The sequence below is a fragment of the Pelobates fuscus genome, chromosome 6 (assembly GCF_036172605.1).
Source record: "Pelobates fuscus isolate aPelFus1 chromosome 6, aPelFus1.pri, whole genome shotgun sequence".
Classification (NCBI taxonomy): domain Eukaryota; kingdom Metazoa; phylum Chordata; class Amphibia; order Anura; family Pelobatidae; genus Pelobates; species Pelobates fuscus.
This window is the reverse complement of record NC_086322.1, coordinates 56365113-56382497: the sequence shown is the minus strand read 5'-3', so window position 1 is coordinate 56382497 and position 17385 is coordinate 56365113. Positions and strand designations below refer to the sequence as shown.

At 37.7% G+C, this 17385-nt stretch overlaps 1 protein-coding gene across 1 annotated transcript in view; it reads right to left on the bottom strand.

Moving 5' to 3' along the window:
- The window catches only part of ABLIM2 (actin binding LIM protein family member 2), a 127031-nt gene extending 117285 nt beyond the window's left edge, over window positions 1-9746 (bottom strand). Inside the window, exon 1 of the mRNA XM_063457740.1 lies at window positions 9570-9746. Coding sequence (XP_063313810.1) covers window positions 9570-9585 — 16 coding nt within the window. The 5' untranslated portion in view covers window positions 9586-9746. The remainder of the gene's footprint in view (window positions 1-9569) is intronic.
- Window positions 9747-17385: the final 7639 nt, after the last annotated feature.

Below are 17385 nucleotides of genomic sequence, written 5' to 3'. Positions count from 1 at the left end.
CAAGTTGGTAACTTTATCCCACGTTTTCCATTTTAGTTTTATATCCATTAAATTTCGGGGTTCAGTGAATACAATCTTAAGTTTTTATGGTGCTTCAAGTATCCTTTAAATTGTCAAAGAGCAGGAAATTTGCGACATCTTCTACGCGCTGTTAAAAATGCACACTCATTAGTCTCCTGTCCATGTCATACACACATTCGTGGCTTGTAAACTACGAATGCAGCTTTGGCATAATTGCCCTTTACGGCAATAAGCATTCCACAGGTGTGTCGTGACAATTATAGCCTGCCACCGTGTGTGACTCACACATCGGGAACTATTCTAGAGTATGCTGGTTAAATGATCCTCATTCCCTCACCCACGTATGTTTAACTGCAAATCACTGAACCAAACGGTGTTTCTGAAGATTCTGCATGTCATTCGTGCTACTGAATGCTTTATAAGGAATACAACATTCACAGGTTTTTTTTTTTTAGCTTATTTTATTTAATTGTGGTAAACTCAATATACATTTTGTGTGTTTTACTATGTGGTTAGGTCTCCTCTTTCCTTGCAGCCAAGTGGCCGGGTAGGTGGTTTAACCCCTTAAGGACCAAACTTCTGGAATAAAAGGGAATCATGACATGTCACACATGTCATGTGTCCTTAAGGGGTTAATGCACTGGAAATGAACATCCATAGGTGCCTTCTCCCAGCATCTCCTGCCCTCTTACTACTGACTGACAAATTAGATAGATTCAGGGTTCAACTGATAGCTAGAGAAACCCATGTCAATGTAAAATTGCCATTTTCTGACTAGCGAGCACACCTATTCACACCAGGACCACTGCAGCAATAAAGAATGTCTCTTACAATTCTTAACGTGTCACCTCATACTACAGATGATCTGAAATGCAATTCCACCCAATGCCTACTTCCAAACATTTCAAATTGACAAAGAGGCACACGTTAATTTTAGGTAGGGGGTGACCAGGAGTGGGGCTGTTTTGAGAATTTTTAGATCACTTACTAATAACAATTTATGCAACTAAAAAAATGTAATTTGAAACTAGAACAATGTATTTTATTAACACAGATTGATTTCTAAACACATTTATTGTAGTTTAAAGACAGATTACTGGGGGTATTATTGCTGTGGAACTCTGTTATACACTCAGACCCACCAATAATATGGGGCTCCTAGAAAAGAGGGACATTAGGATAGAAAAGAGGGACAGAAGGATTTGGGCCCAAAATAGGGACCGTCACTCCTAAACAGGGACACTTAGGATGTATGATGTAACATGTAACACATAATAGTACACACACCTACCCTGCAGTCACATGCATCATTCACAAAACCCATTGTGACTAAAATGTAATATGAGTCATAAGATAATGATTATTAACACGACACACTTATCATACCTTGTAGAACATTGCTGGTTTTATAACCAAGATATCTATTGTTTCATCATTATGGGGAGTGGGTACCACACATCTTTAACACCTTTGGAAAGTTAACTATTTAGGGCCAAAGTTTGGCAGGGAACATGCAGGTTCCACGTTAAAATCAGAAAGTTTGAATAAATTGATCTAGGTTGGCAATTTGATGGCATTTCTTCTGACAAGGACTTTAGTAAAGTGGGAACCCATAGGGGCCTAATAAGTGAATTTGGCTAGAGTCATGTATATCTCTCTATTAAAGAGATATCTTCCTATGTAAAGGATAAAGGATGAATAAAAAATGTAAGGGTGACTTATTATCCTCTCTCTCTTTTGGGAACCGTTGCACTAGGATACACATTTATGCACGTTAACAATACATCTGAATTTTGGGACGGGGAGATGGATTTCCTCAAACTGTTGAACTCTAGTTGTTGAATACCTCCCAACATGCTCACCCATTGTAAGGCTAGGATTACACATTGGAACAGAGGCTAATTCAGGACAACATGGCACTTTCTAAAATATGGTACCTACACAAATAAAATGGCCCGGTTTAGTTTAAATAAAAACCTGTTATTCTATATATAGACGATAGCTCATCTGAAATGGTTGCTGAGCAATTTCCTTTTCAAGGACATGTTAATTATTTTTATTGGTTGCCTTAGTAACAGTATGTGTAACAATTAAAGAAACACTGTCATTAATCATCTTTCAGTAGAGTAACTGTACATAACAGGCCTCTGCTTAGAAATATGTTTTTTTTTTGTTTCACGTACTTCAGCGTCGGATTGATGATGATAGTAGAGGTTTGTAATTTTCCACATTTTCGAAAACCTTGTCCGCATCAGTGCTGTTAAACAACCCAATAAAATTCATCATTTCTATAGGATCAACAAACTCTCTCTCTCTCTCCTTTCCTCCTCCTCCTCCCCTCTCCCCCCCCCCCCATATAAGGTTAGATAAGGCCTTACATGAATATACCTCTAAGAAAATAAGGGTAGATTTGATAAATGTTAAAATATATTTGGATTTAATAAAGTTCCAAGTATAAAAGCAAAATCAAAGGTCTTAATTTCCCATTAAACAACTGAAAGATGAAAGGCATTGGCAAGTGAAAAATAAATAATAATAATAATAATAATGACAAGTAAAATAAATAATAATTAAATAATTGTCCCAGATCATTGGAACATGAATTAAACTGCTGTTGAATTAGACCTCACATGATCTTCAGACAGCGTGTGCCAGTAATTTGCAGAATAAGTGATGATGGTTGCAGCCAAGCTTGACCTGGTGCGGTACCTGTGGTCTACCCGTGTTCTATTAATCTAGTTAATGCTACAAACAATGTTATATTCATCTACCAGAACATATTATGTTTCATTAGAAAAAATGGCCTTAATAAGTGATCACTGACGTAGCATCACGATGCTTTGTGCTGTGTTAGCAATAGCAAGACTGGAGATAGCTTAGAAGTGCGATGAGATGAATAATTCACAATAATCTTCCGGTGTAGTAACTCAGCACATTGAGTCTATTTCCGGATATATGAGTACACCATGCCATCAACCAGCGCTCAGGGGAAAGGTATGTATGTAGGAAACCCTGCAAATGAATGGAAGGTGAGCAAGCAAAAGTAGAGACAAATGCCTCTGTGGTCCCAGAGAAGATGGTAACCGTAAGAATTGAGGAGGCCAAGGAATGAGTGATGGGGGCTGGAACCAAAATAGCTGTCATTTAAACTGGGCAGCTGCACATGGTATGCAAAGAGAATGCACTTCTACCCTAGCACAGGGGGATCACAGTGCAGAGTGTCAACTATGCAGCAACAACAAGGATTGTTAGTCCTTGTAACCTCAGCTGCTACAATCTACATCTCCTGTTAGGCATAGGCCGACAAGGGCCAGATGAGAGTGGTGAGAATTAAAGAATTAAAGTGACAAACGTTGAAATGTATTTGTAATAATGATAACAATAATTAAAAAATATTGAGCCAGGTAACGATCTAGGGGCTGCAATGGGGGTATAGGGGCTGCAGTGGGAGGACAGGGTCTGCCGTTGGGGGGGATGAGAGCTGTAATGGTGGGATACGGGCTGTAGTGGTGAAACAGGATCACAGGACCACCAAGAATTCCCCTCTCTCTGGCTTCTCTTGGGCAGGGAGAGGGGAATTCGTGGTGGTCCTGTGATCCCTGGTGGTCTGGTGGGAAGTACACAGGGGGCTGGAGAAACGAGGAGTGGGATGGAGGCACTGGAGGTTAGAGGGTCACTGGCATAAAAGAACAGGAGAAGAAGCTAATTCTTCTTCAGGATAAAAACCATAACATGCTACTGTACATGCTTAAATTCATCTCAATCAAAAGCTTTTATTATTATAGTTGCAAACAGTTTACTACTGCTATTTGATATATATATATATATAGATAGATAGATAGATAGATAGATAGATAGATAGATATCTTGTCGGTCTAGGGGTATGAGTCTTGCAAGAGATCCTGGACGAGACACTCTCTTAATAAAACTTTCTGAATTGTATGAGGGAAAGGTGCAAATTTGCTAAATTAAGACTAATTAACATGGCAACTGAAAGATTGTATTTCCACATTTAGAAATAAAAGCATTGTCTCTTTCAAGAGTAACTCTATGACTTCTCCAATTGAGCGTCTTGAAAGTATGAATCATGGTTTGGAGATTCCATTTTTAGAAAATTCGATGAAAAATTATAATAAATGCAGTCTGATGATATTTACTTTTCAGGTGTGTTTGAACAAATAAAAGTAATACCTTATTCAACATGCATTGGTGATATTTAAACAGGAACTGTCACTTCTTGGGAATTACATAACTGAATACAAAATTAAAAATTAACTATTTTATCGTATTTTCGCAATTGGTGCTTTTTTTTTTTAGCAATTGACATCACAATCCATTATAGTCCAAGTATAGCGGGGCACATATTGTTTTGAAAAAGGAGAAATTGAAACATTGTGTTTTATTCTCCTCTCTATATACTGGTGTCTCTATGTATTGTCAGTATTAATACATCACCTCAAATCAATTATTGGTTGGGATGTTATAAACCACCTAATGTTGATATTGATGGGGGAGAATTGCTGTTAGAGCAACATTGGAAAGCTGCTCATCTGGGTAACACGTTCATTAGAGGAGATTTTAATTACACAGACGTGCATTGTGATAGAGGGACTAATAGTTCATCAAAGATAATCAGGTTTTTGAATCTGTTAAATGACACCTTCATGTCAAAATTGGTACAAGCACCAACTAGAAAGGACGCTCTGGATATGGCCATAACAAATAATGTTGATCTTTGGACAATCATTCAAGTAGGGGAGCATTTGGGAACTAGAAAAGTTAAAATTTCTTGGGAAATTGTGTGAAGTGTTCTTGCCTCCACCAGTAGTTTACAACTGGTGTGGGCGGAGTAACTGTTATTATTTATTAAAAGGCACATTTAATTGCAATGTTGTTGCCCAAAGTGCTTCACAGTTACATTAAAACATACATTTATAAAAACATTAGCAGGTGTACAAAAGGCCCTGTCTATGACATCACTTGCTGCTCCAGCCTGGCACAGGTCAGAGTATTTTGGCAGTTGCCGTTTTCAAACGGTCGTATTTTAAAAACTATAAATCCTACAGCGAAGCGCTTTATATTGTGAGAATCACAAGACCCATACCTACATTCCGATGCATAGTATGTCTCTGAAGTATCAAACATAGAGGCACAGTCGCAATTTAGAAATTGCCCTTCAAGTTTAAGCTGGCTGGAGTGGAGTTTCAATGAATGTCAATGGACGGTGTGAGTTGCAAACAAATAGTCATATTCTGAAAACTATCAGGACTATGGCTTAGCCATTTTTAGTGACAGCAGGGATAGCTGAACGTTTTGATATACGATTTGTGTAGGTGGGCTTAAAAATGAGGGAGTGGTGGCAGTTTAGAAATCATGTCCTGATTTTTCAGCTCCCACTCTAGTTTTGACAATTTTGACATTCATTCCTATGGGACCAATTTCGCCACAAGAACGACGATATTCCGCGAACCATTCGGCGAAACGTTCCACAAAGTAATAGCACACCAATCGGGAACAATCCGCACGTTTCAGTATATTACTGTCTATGTAGTGTAAAAACTGTGGGAGGAGTTAGGGTGGTAAATTTGGCTATAATAAGAATAATAATATATATGTGAGATAACATTAAGTGGTCTTGCTATGCAAGAACACTTAAATAGTGATCGCAATATGGTGTCTTTTCAAATAAACTCAAAAAAGCAAATGCACATGGGATATACTAAAACATATCATTTTAAAAAGGCTAATTTCAATAAGATTAGGGCAGATTTACAACTCATTGACTAGCATAAACTCCGTAAGGATAAATGGAATATCTTCAAACAAATATTAGAAAGGTAGATTTCTCAGTATGTATCATTGGATAATATATCTAAAACAAACACATTGAACCCACATTGCTATGTGGCAAGGTAAACCAAGAAATTAAAAATAAGAAAATCCCATTTAAACCATTCAATCAGACAAATCAGAGACATTCCGATGCATGCAAAAAGGCGATTAGACGGGCCAAACTAGAAAAGTGATAGCCAAAGAGAGCAAAACCAACCCGCAAAAATCTAAAAGCACAAAAATTCTAAAACAAACCCCAAAACATTTAAGTGTAGATACACTGAAGATAATGGGTGTGTTAGTTCATGAAAACCAGGAAAAGGCAGAAATTTCAAATATTTTAAGGAGGAACCTATAGCAAAAGATATGCAAATGATTGCTGCAAAAAACTTGCAGGAAAATTGATATTGGATGACTCAAGACAAGGTGCTATACCAGCTAAAGAAAGTTAGTGTAAACAAAGCTTCAGGGCCTAACGGTATTCATCCACAAGTACTTAAGGAGCTAAGCGTGGAAACAAGTGAACCTCTGTATTTAATCTGTTAAGATTCTTTTCTTTCAGGAATCGTACCGGAGGATTGGAGAAAGGCAGACGTGTTTTCTATATTCAAAAAGTGTTAAAAATATTTGGCGGAACTAATGCAGATAGGGCCCGAGTGTAAGAAATTATTTTTCCTCTAAGTCTACCATATAACTATTTTTTGGTCTCTCAGCACCTCATTGCCTTCCTCACCCTGGCAAATGTAACCATAACATAACTAGTAGGAATAATATCCCACTTATCCCCCTTAACAGATTACCTAGGGTGATCTATGCCCTCACCCCCCTCATTTCTTGCACCTGTGATAAATAATGGTAAATACAGTGGTGTGTGCTTCCACATTTAGTTTTATTTTCAGACCTCACAAACACATATTTTTTAAATGCATGGGATAAGTAAACATAATAAAAGTGATGGCTCCCCTTTAAATGGAGAGAAATAATAAATATGACATACTTTCTATCATAGTGGATAGATGACAAGCACACATATGATATCTTTTCAGAAAACGCTATCAAGGAAAAAATAACTTCGGCAAAGTGGCAGAAACAGAAACATTTAAAAAAATGTAATAAAAAATATTTGACAAGAAACATAAATTTTATCTACTAAGATGATATTGGAGCAAAAGATCTCACTGTAAACTAGAATGTCAGTCACTGAATTCTCCTGCCAAACGTATCCCATGCTTCCCTTCATTAGCCCATGGAATAGCAGAGACATGCTGAGTGAGATGCATAGACAGGCGTCCTGCTGGCTTCTAGATCAGCTGGTGAATTTAATGTCAAAAAGCCTGGCAATGAAATGACTGCGATTTTACTTTGCATACTAAACTATAATATAATGCCCAAAAACAATCCATCGGCTGCTTCGAAATTTATCCAAATAAAACTATGGGGAGAAATAAAGAAGAACATCTCACTATTAACCTGGTATCTGGCTCATACAAGGTCAGTTTGTAAGACAAATTATCAGCACAACCAATAAAAAGTGTTTTCATAAAACACTGCTTTGTATTTAATGCAACCATTTCAGAGGTGGACTGCCACCCTAAAATGTAAAAAAAAAAAAAAAAAAAAAAAAAAGAAACACTAAAACGTATCTCCGTTCCATCGCCGAGTCCAAGTTCTCCCCTCGGCCCAATCCTCCTTGGCTGGCATCACTTAATCTTGCTGAAGGGTTCATCTCTGTAGGTGTACTGTTTCATAGTCAAACTCTACACATACAGGCACCATGACCACTTCAAATAAATAAAATGGTTATGGTGTTCAAAGTCACTCTGGGAGAGGATATAGGGGACCATTAGGCAAACCCACTACTTGAAGATAGGGGGTTCACTTGGCAGGGGAACGACTCATAATTACCAAACCTACAAATATATCAGGTGAGGGCAGGGTGTCCTCCTTTATGGCTCGGAAAATAGAAAAACCAGCTGAAGTCAGAATGCTGATTAACTTCCTTGCTTTGCTATTTCTCTGACAACAGCTGCCAGGAAAATGCATCTTTAGTCATGACGGTCAATATATGCATAAAGCAACTCACTGCGCATGAACCGACTCCTGGACACATAGAACATAAGTACATAGATGACTCGGCTCTCTGCCAGGAGATTAAGAAGGATGATGACAGGACAAGAAATCTTTGCAAGCAACGCAGAGACATAATTTAAAGGAGCACTTTAAAATTAAAAAATAAATACATTGTTAACATGAGAGTGTTCCTTTTGTTCTTTTGACTCAAGGCCCCCATTGTTCAAAAAAAATAAAGTTTTAAAGGCCAAACTTTAAACTTTCCTATAGCACAGCAGCGGTGCTGTGATCGCTCTGCAGTCACTCCATATAACTCTCAAAGAGAGGCATTGGGGAGCCATGGTGAATGTGTGGCAATCACCGCACTATGCCAATACCATGCTTCTCATAGAGTCATATTAAAACAAATTGGCCTTTGGGCACTATAAAGCTTGCAATACCACACCAAGTTCTCCTTGCAGCATGATCATACTCCCATGACATCACTCCATTTTCCTGGAAGATTGGCTGAGAGGAGGATTTGTGCGACATTAAGTGGGGCCTGTGCCGCTATTGGTCATCTGTAAGCAGTATGCTAGGCATGCTAACGAGTGGTGGAATTAAAGTAGAGAGGGCCCTGGTGCAAGAATTATTGAGGCTCCCTTTCTCAAAGATGGCAAAAGGGTAAATCCCCATCTGTAGTACAAACCCCACAATGCTTGCCAGCTGGGGATCTACTATTTGCCAATCCTTAGAGTGTTGTATGTAGCATTGTCATATTTGTGTGGGATTGTAGGGGTGTATTTGGGTTTAGTGTTGTGTTGTGTGTTTTCATGTATTGCTGACATTTGAAAGCAGTGGTTTACTTGTGTGTAGTGTTTGCCTTTTAATGTAGGAGTGTGTCTGTATGTAATGTTGGTGTTTGAACGCTACATATACATATACAATGCCAAACACACACTGATACAAATAGATACATATACACATAGACACACATGCAGATACAGACACACACTAACACACATTCAGATAAACAGACATACACAGACACAGATAGAAACACTGACACATATACAGATACACAGATACACTGGTACAGACATGCAGATACACAGGTGCACACACTAACATACGCAGATACGAAGACACATATACGGATACACAGATACACAGATATACACACACTGACACACATGCAGGTACACAGACACACACGCAAATACACAGGCAGAGAGATACACACAATGATACACATACAGATACAGACACACACAATGACACCCATGCAGATGTAAACACTGACACACATGCACTGCACTGCACAATAGGTGGACTAACAAGTATTTGAAATAAGATGAGTTGGACGCACAGGAACTGAGGGTTTTCAGGGCTCTGCTCGAATGAGCTTACATTCTAGAGGAATAACGCCCACCTGTTTAATAAATACGCTTAATGTATATTCTGTAAACACGCCTTCATTCACCCACACCGGCTTACCTCCTAAAGGACCACCAGGAAATGATCTAGGAAGGACCGCTGGTTGTCTATATACCATCAAGTGCTGATTGTCATACTACCATCCTTTAAAATGAATTCCACCAGGAAACTAGCATTTAATCAAAGAGTATACAATCTATCGGGAAACAATAAACATTCATAGCCTGTACCTATATCTTCCGGCATCCAGACAGAAAGCGTCAGTCGTAATCGCAGAAAGTGCTGGCAAGGTATGAGGATCCTCAGCTGGCAGTGTTCTGGACCAAGTAAATACTACTGAGTATTAAAGCAGCCACTTAGAAGGTCATTGGTGGCAGACAAATAGTATAACGTTAACTCTGCTTGTACTTCCCTCGCTGCAGATGGTTATTTGACTCCTGCATTTCCCACACATGAACAGAGACTCAGCCAAGTTTCTAATATTAGTTTAGACGGGTTTTAAATATGTTCATCCTCCTCCCTCTGGCTCTCCAACAAAGCAGAAAGGCACTCCAGCTGCAGTTAACCACAACTCAATGTGTTTAGTCACCCCGGCACATTAGATGCTCTAAACTACAATTCCTATCATCCACGGTCATCTCAGGCACCACTATGGCACTCTGCAGAGACTACAATCCCAATCATGTTAGCTTCTTCTAGCATACCTCCAGCATACCAACAGCATCCCAGCTGTTGTGAACTACAACTCCTATCATGCTCCTCCTATCAGCTGCGAATAAAACAAGTTGCAGTTCCCGTTAGCAAGAGGTGATATAGGTTTTTATTAAAAAAAAATAAAAAAAATGCCTCTCTTTGTACCAAAACTCAACATATTGCTTTTAAATAATATTGACTAGACTTGGAGAAAAATTATTTTGGTTTGATCTGCAATTTGTTGGAATTTGGGCCAATTGGTTCGTAGCGTAAACGTACGAAAATCACAAACCAACTGAAGCGTACAATGGCTGAGCATGTTCGTTTGATTCATAATTCTAAATTCCGCACTTTACGTAAAAAAAATATATGAATGATGGCTAGTGCACAGTCACTAATTGTTGATTTTATTTAAAAACCAAGTGAAAAGTGACCGATAGAGGGAAAAAAAGCAGAAAAAAAGGATATACAATTATGTATTATATTTTTAATGAACATATAATATATATGTTATATGTTTGGGGAAAATGGTTTGTCCAAGCCAAATTTTCTCGCTGTTAAGTCTAGAATTAACAATTCATTACATTCCCCAGTCGAGGAAATAAATAATGCTTTATTTTGTAAACAGGTGAAAATTACTATTTAAATGAGCCTGCAAACAAATATCTGCATAAATGTCATCCTCATTTTTTAAAACATTAGATTTTTATCATGTGTGGTTTATGTTAATGATAATAACAAGAACAGGAAAACTGCAGAATAACATGATTGCATTCGAGAAGAAAATGCACAAACGTGGTGATGAATACTCCCCTCCAACATTTTCTCTTTGTATTGGAACTGACTTAACCTGTACGTTTCTTTGCTTAACTTGGGATTCCAATTATCTAATACTTTATTTTTTCTATATTGTCATAAAACAAATATTAAACTATTCTCACAATTACATTACATTGTAGACTAGGGTTGGAAATTTTCGTTTTTTCCTTATGAATCAACACCGTATTTCCAAATTTTGGCCCAACTGAACAGCCCAATGGGCGACATTTGGTTAGGATGAAATTCAGACAATATTTTTAGATCAGAATTTTGTTTGGACAAATAAAATTCCACCTATTGACCCCACCAGCCCCTAAATATAATAACTGGGTGAGAGGAGGGGAGGGGTGCTGATCACTCTCAGCCAATGAATGACATTCTGTCCTGAGGAATATGCACAGAATCAACATTAGTCAGCGCGGAACTCTAGCTCCCACTCGCTAATAACGTCCCAATAACGCTGGAAGAGGTAAAGTTACAACAGCATCAGCAAAGGGTTAAACTCTGTAAGTGCAATGTTTTATAGTAAAAACGCTGAACATACAGACTTTACATTAAACTTAGCAGGCTCAGCTGAGGATTGTTCTAAAAGGCAGTGTTTTTATTTGACACAAGGAAGTGGAAACAATGTTTCGGCTCCTCTCTGAGTATTTATCAAGAAAACGTTTCGGCTGCTCCCGAGCCTTGATCAAGACTTGATCAAGGCTAAGAGAGGAGCTGAAATGTTTTTTTCCACTTCCTTGTTTCAAATTTTTTTTTTTTTTTTTTTAAATGCCTTTTGAAGGAACCTCAGGTGTGCCTGGATATTTATTTTTTTCCATTTGATGTATTTAGGGATTGACCCTTTCTGGAGCACCCTGCAAGAAATATTCCCCCTTTTTTAGTGTGTACATTTTACTCTAGTTTTTTGTTCTTTTTTGCAGAACATTTAGCAGGCTCAGCTGACAAGTTGTCCAGACAGGTTTAACTGGGGTGAACTGTACTTGAGCTCAGTTAGTAAATACACAACACAACGTTGATTGCTAAATTTATGCATTGAGTGTGACGATTACAGATCTACAAGCTTTGTCAATAACCCCAATACAGATCTGTCTTTCCCTTTAATTACATCTGGATATAATTTGTCATTTGATCTAATCTCTCTCCAGGGCTTATAACTAAAACAGCGAATGAAATGGGTTTGGCACAAATATTTTTCTTAATAACCCAACTGTAAATCGATTTCCATAGATTTCATTCTGTAGTTTACAATTTCCCAATTTAAATGCTCTGCCAGATTAACAGCGTGCGAGATTTTCACAATACATTCTCCAATTATTTTCCATTCTTGGTATTTTTCGCTAATTATACTTCTCTGTGGCACAGGCTGTCACCTTAGAAACAATGATTATACTTAGAATACAAGAGTGACATGAACTAGTAGGCATATGCCTTATTAGATTACAGTCATAATAAATTGCCCGAACTCACAGGAAACATTAACAGGATCTCCCACTGACTTAAACATTATTTCACAGTCAAGAGAGAAAGGACTTTCTCAAAAATATGTTAAGTTTCTGGCATTAAAGGAAAATTGGAATTAAAAGCCATTAAACCCACATGTCAACTAATATTTAGTAACATGTCAGTAACAGATCATTCCAATCTTTGGCGTTCCATCCAGCCTTACTCTGTACTGAGATTCAATATTGAACCACGTGTAAGGGATAGAGAACTTCAATGTAAAGGGACACTACACTGCCCGAATAAAAAAAAATCACTGTTTAGTAGATATGCTCCTAATAAAACATGTATGCATTTAATTATGCATTCTTTTCATTGGGGGTATATGTAAAAACTGCTTGCAAAGCTGCAGATTTCTTGCCTGAAGTCTTTGCAAACCCTCCCCTTGTAACCCAGCCCAGAGTTTATGTGGCTGTCCAATCACAGACTGCTCAATGCAGCTCAATGAGAAGTATTTGCAAGGCAGGTGCTCTGAGCTATTGCTCCCTCTTGAGCTTAGCTCCACTGAGCTAATCAACCAAGAAGTAATTGGTCTGATGCATGATTAACAGCCAGAAGGGTGTAATCAGGTTAATTTCTAAAAACGCCATGGTGGGGGGAGGCACGAAGAATTGGGGACCAGAGGACTCTATAGTGTTAGGAATACATATTTGTATTCATAACACTATAGTATCCCGTTAACCTCCCAGTTACATAAATATTTACATAGTATACCATGGGAAAAGAAAGGAGTGTAAAGCGCTTTGATTATGGAGACAGGGAAATTATGAGTGCAGTTTACTAGTGTCTAGAATCAGGCATAGGCAACCTTTGGCACTGCAGATGTTTTGGACTACACCTCCCATGATGCTTTACCAGCATTATGGATGTAAGAGCATCATGGGGGATGCAGTCCACAACATCTGGAATGCCGAAGGTTGCCTATCCCTGGTCTAGATAATAGCTATCTTACTCCATTATTTGTATTAATTTTTAGGCTATCTACTTTGAATATCTATCCACAGGTTTCATGCACTTTCGTTATTGATTCTAGTTTATCAATATATTGTATCTGTCTCCGTAATCAAAGAGCTTTTCTCTCCTATCTTTCCCATAGTATACTTTGTAACTTTTAATGTAACCGGGAGGTTAATCATTTTTACACTGTTGCTGTTTGTAAATTTACAAGCCAGTACCTCTGTCGGCTACTATTTATCCTCTTAGTTACAATTTGATTTTGAACACTTGAATATGGAGCCTTTACACTTCCATTTGGCCTATTTATTATATATCTTTAAACAGTTAAGCATATAACTTGAATACAAAATCTTACTGATTTGCAAGTTTTTCTTTAAAATTTTAATAATAAAAGTTAAGTTTAAATGCACTTATATTCTTGGGGAAAGGTTAACAGGTTGTTCTTTTCTGTTATAGCCAGTTTGACACTGCTCCCTGATAAAGTACACACATTGAATGTTCCTGTAGTTTTATGTTGTTTTGAATACATTACTTTAAGCCTCATCTGGCAACAGATCAAATCATTTTTTTTAACATCATCACCTTAAGACAATAAAAAAAATAAAAAAATATTGCTGCTATAAAGTTCAACTAAAGTTCTGTAATTTGTAGCAAAACGTTGTGTCTACTCAATAGACCGCAAACTGGAAAAAAAACGGAAGAAAGAATTGCACACTTTAAAGAGTTACACTAATCAAAAAACTGTGTATTATGAAAATCAAAGTTATTTCATTTTCAAGGCTTAACTTACCTCTATTCCAGCGCCAAGGGGGGGACAGGGACGGCATGGAGGGGGGAGGACTGCTGTCACCAGCATGCAAGGGCACCAGGGCTGTCACCAGCATGCAATGCATGCCTACAACCGATGGTAAATATACACTCTTGTTCCGGCTGGTTAATGATGCCCTAATGGCACCCTTGGAGGTGGAGTTACACCCCCATGTGTTAAATGCACACATTTATTTGCTGTTAACCTACCTTGCAATGGATTCATCTCAATTAATGAACTGAAATACATTAGTCCTGGAAATGCACCTAATCCTCTCTCCCACTCCTTTCACTCTTCGAATCTGCAAATCCCTCACTTGCTGTTACTAAAACTCCTACTGTCATCAAAGGGCACCTCCAGGCACCATAACAACTTTATTGAGATTAAGTTTTTATGATGGCCAGGCCAGGATGTTCCTTCTACACTGAAAGCATTTCAACAGGCTGAAGTGCTTAATGTTTAGGAGTGTTCCTATAAGGTAGCGCAAAACCAGGTGCTAATCTGGGGCAGAGAGTTAAATAGGGAACAGTCACCATGGAAACCAAAGTAATGTATCTCAGCATTTAGAACTTTGCACCTAAAATAGCACCTCTTTAACCTTGATAAATGTCAGAAAATTACATATTTTCTTATAAGCTGCAAAATTAATGGGTAAAACCAGAGATGGCTGGCGGATGTGCTCAAGACCCTATAGTTTGGTGGTAGATGCCATTCCCTGTCTGTGTATATGGGTCTCGGGATCAGCTATAAATACAATTTGCAATTGTAGGTCAAACCCTAACCAGAATAGAAAGTGTAAAAGTAAAATGGATATGTATTATCAGTCCTTGGAGTGTCTGAGATTTGGAATTCTCTCCAAGGTGGTATGAAACAAAGGTCAATATACAAAAGGCCACGTGGACTACAAAGTCATTCATAAAATAAAGTCGGTAACAGCTGCTCTTCAAAAATCCTGCTGCTGGCTTGGCTGAAACAGAACTTAGCCAGGGTTATTTACTAAACTAAAGTGACCATGTAAACGGAATTTTAAATTTAAGGTAGTAATAAATATATATAATACATAAATATAGATGTATTTTTTTCACTTTTTGGTTTATCCAGATGTTTTTCCACGGACGTTATTCGGCAGAAACGAATCCACACATGTATGAATGTCGGACAACCGAAACAAAATTTCAATTTCAGAAAAAGTGATTTAGCCGGGCCAAACTTTCCCACCACGCTCAAGTCTATTCTCTACTCCTTATTGCTTCCATCGCCATGTACCTTCTACATCTATTCTTGTCTAATGTTGATAATAAACTCTCTTTAAACATAAACTATCTCTACCAAAAGCAACGTGACTGAATAGCCTTGTGGTTGAGAAATGTATTTTGCAGCTGGATGAAGATTGGTGCTTGAGTTGAGAGGAGGTGATGGTTTTTTATTTTGTTTTCCATTATTTTCCATTACATTTAAAGGGACACTATAAGCATAAAAACAACTTTAGCTTATTTAGCTTAATTAACTAGTTTTGGTGTATAGAACATGCCCCATGCGGTCTCAATGTTCAATTATTTGCCATTTAGGAGTTAAATCAATTTTGTTTCTTTTTATGTGGCCCTAGCAAGACTGTGACTAACAAAGTCTGAATAAAAAAAAAATGGTTTCGTTTTCAATCAGATTTGAACTTGCTTAGAAGATTTTATCTCCTGCTCTGTTAATTGATTTTTAATCACACACAGGAGGCTCCTGCAAGGCCTTGCAATCTATAAGCAGTGCATGAGTCTAAATGAAACAGACTGTGCTAAACAGGAAGTTTAAACATTAGATGTCTATTTACAGGAAGTGTTTAGAAAGGCTGGAGATGTGTCTAGTCCTGTATAAAAAAAAGTGATTTAACTCCTAAATGGCAGATAATTGAGCAGTAAGACGGCAGGGACATAATCTATACACTACATCGGCATCATTAAGCTAAAGTTGTTTTGATTCCTACATTATCATTTGAAACCATCTCAAGCCTATGGAAACTAGTGATAAACTCTTTGTGACTAAACCATGTAGACAGATTTGTATGAGGTGCTTATGAACTATATTTCTGTAATCCTGCATTTCTTTTTTTGGTCTTTACAAATACCTCCTACTAAGTTTGTGAAAACAAAATCCCTCAATCCCAAATGAGTAGTCCAGTGCTGAAAAGTGAACAGATTGTTATCTTTTCAAACTTGTACATAGACGTATCAGACATTAATGTTGCTGAGAAAAGTGTATTGTCTGGTGCGGAAATGTAGTCTGAGAACTGTATAGTTTTTGCCTCTGTGGACTCGTGCCGAGTTTCCCACTCACAATTACATGAGCCAACTTCAAAAGACAATGTCAGCAATATGTGAAAAGTCAAGAAAAAGGACACCAGCGTCCCGACAAGCACTGACCCCAGCAGAAGAAAATACTATTTTATTAGCAAGAAACAGAGTACAAGCTGTGTTTTAGTACAAGTTGTACAACAGGTATCAAGTTCTGAATGGGGAATATTTCTAAGTTGAAATGTAGTTCTGATCACTACAATTTGAATTTCTCATACATATTTTAAAGTGGTCCTTCTACAAATCATTCTTTTAATGAACACATAAAAATAAATGGATAATCACAACACAGGAGACTATATCATGTGTTAAAGGGAGACTGTGGGCACTGTAACTGCTTTATCTCATTGAAGTGGTTATAGTGTCTGAAGTCATCAAGTGCCGTCCTTCCGCTCAGCGTTAAAACATTTTTGATATTTATTACTATTGGAGAGTCCCCAGTAGCGTGGATCATCTCATGAAACAAGATAACACAAGTTATTGGTGATCTTCAATGTTTTATTCAATTGTGGAAATTCAGGAAGAATTTATTTATTTTGCTTTTTTTTTGTTCTACTGATAACCAGGAATATACATTCACGCCAAACAGTTGAATCTGTGCTTCTGAATTGTTGAATCTGTGCTTTTCTATGAAGCATTAAGATTATTTGGCATCGTCATGCTGTGAGAATTCTGAATGCAAAGACCGTTCATTTTTAAAGGCCTTATGGAGGAAGAGCCACTGGCATTTGTCAGTCTGACGGCCTCTGTGCGTGAATTTGGAGAAATGTAAACAGAAAATAAATGGACAGGGCCTATTTACCAAAATCACGTAATCAAGATAAGGTAGTTTTGGTGCTTAAATTGTTCCTTTAAAGAATAAAAGGTACAGCATAATGTTGGGTGCAATATATACTTGGCCAAGTCATTGTTCCTGAAAACAGA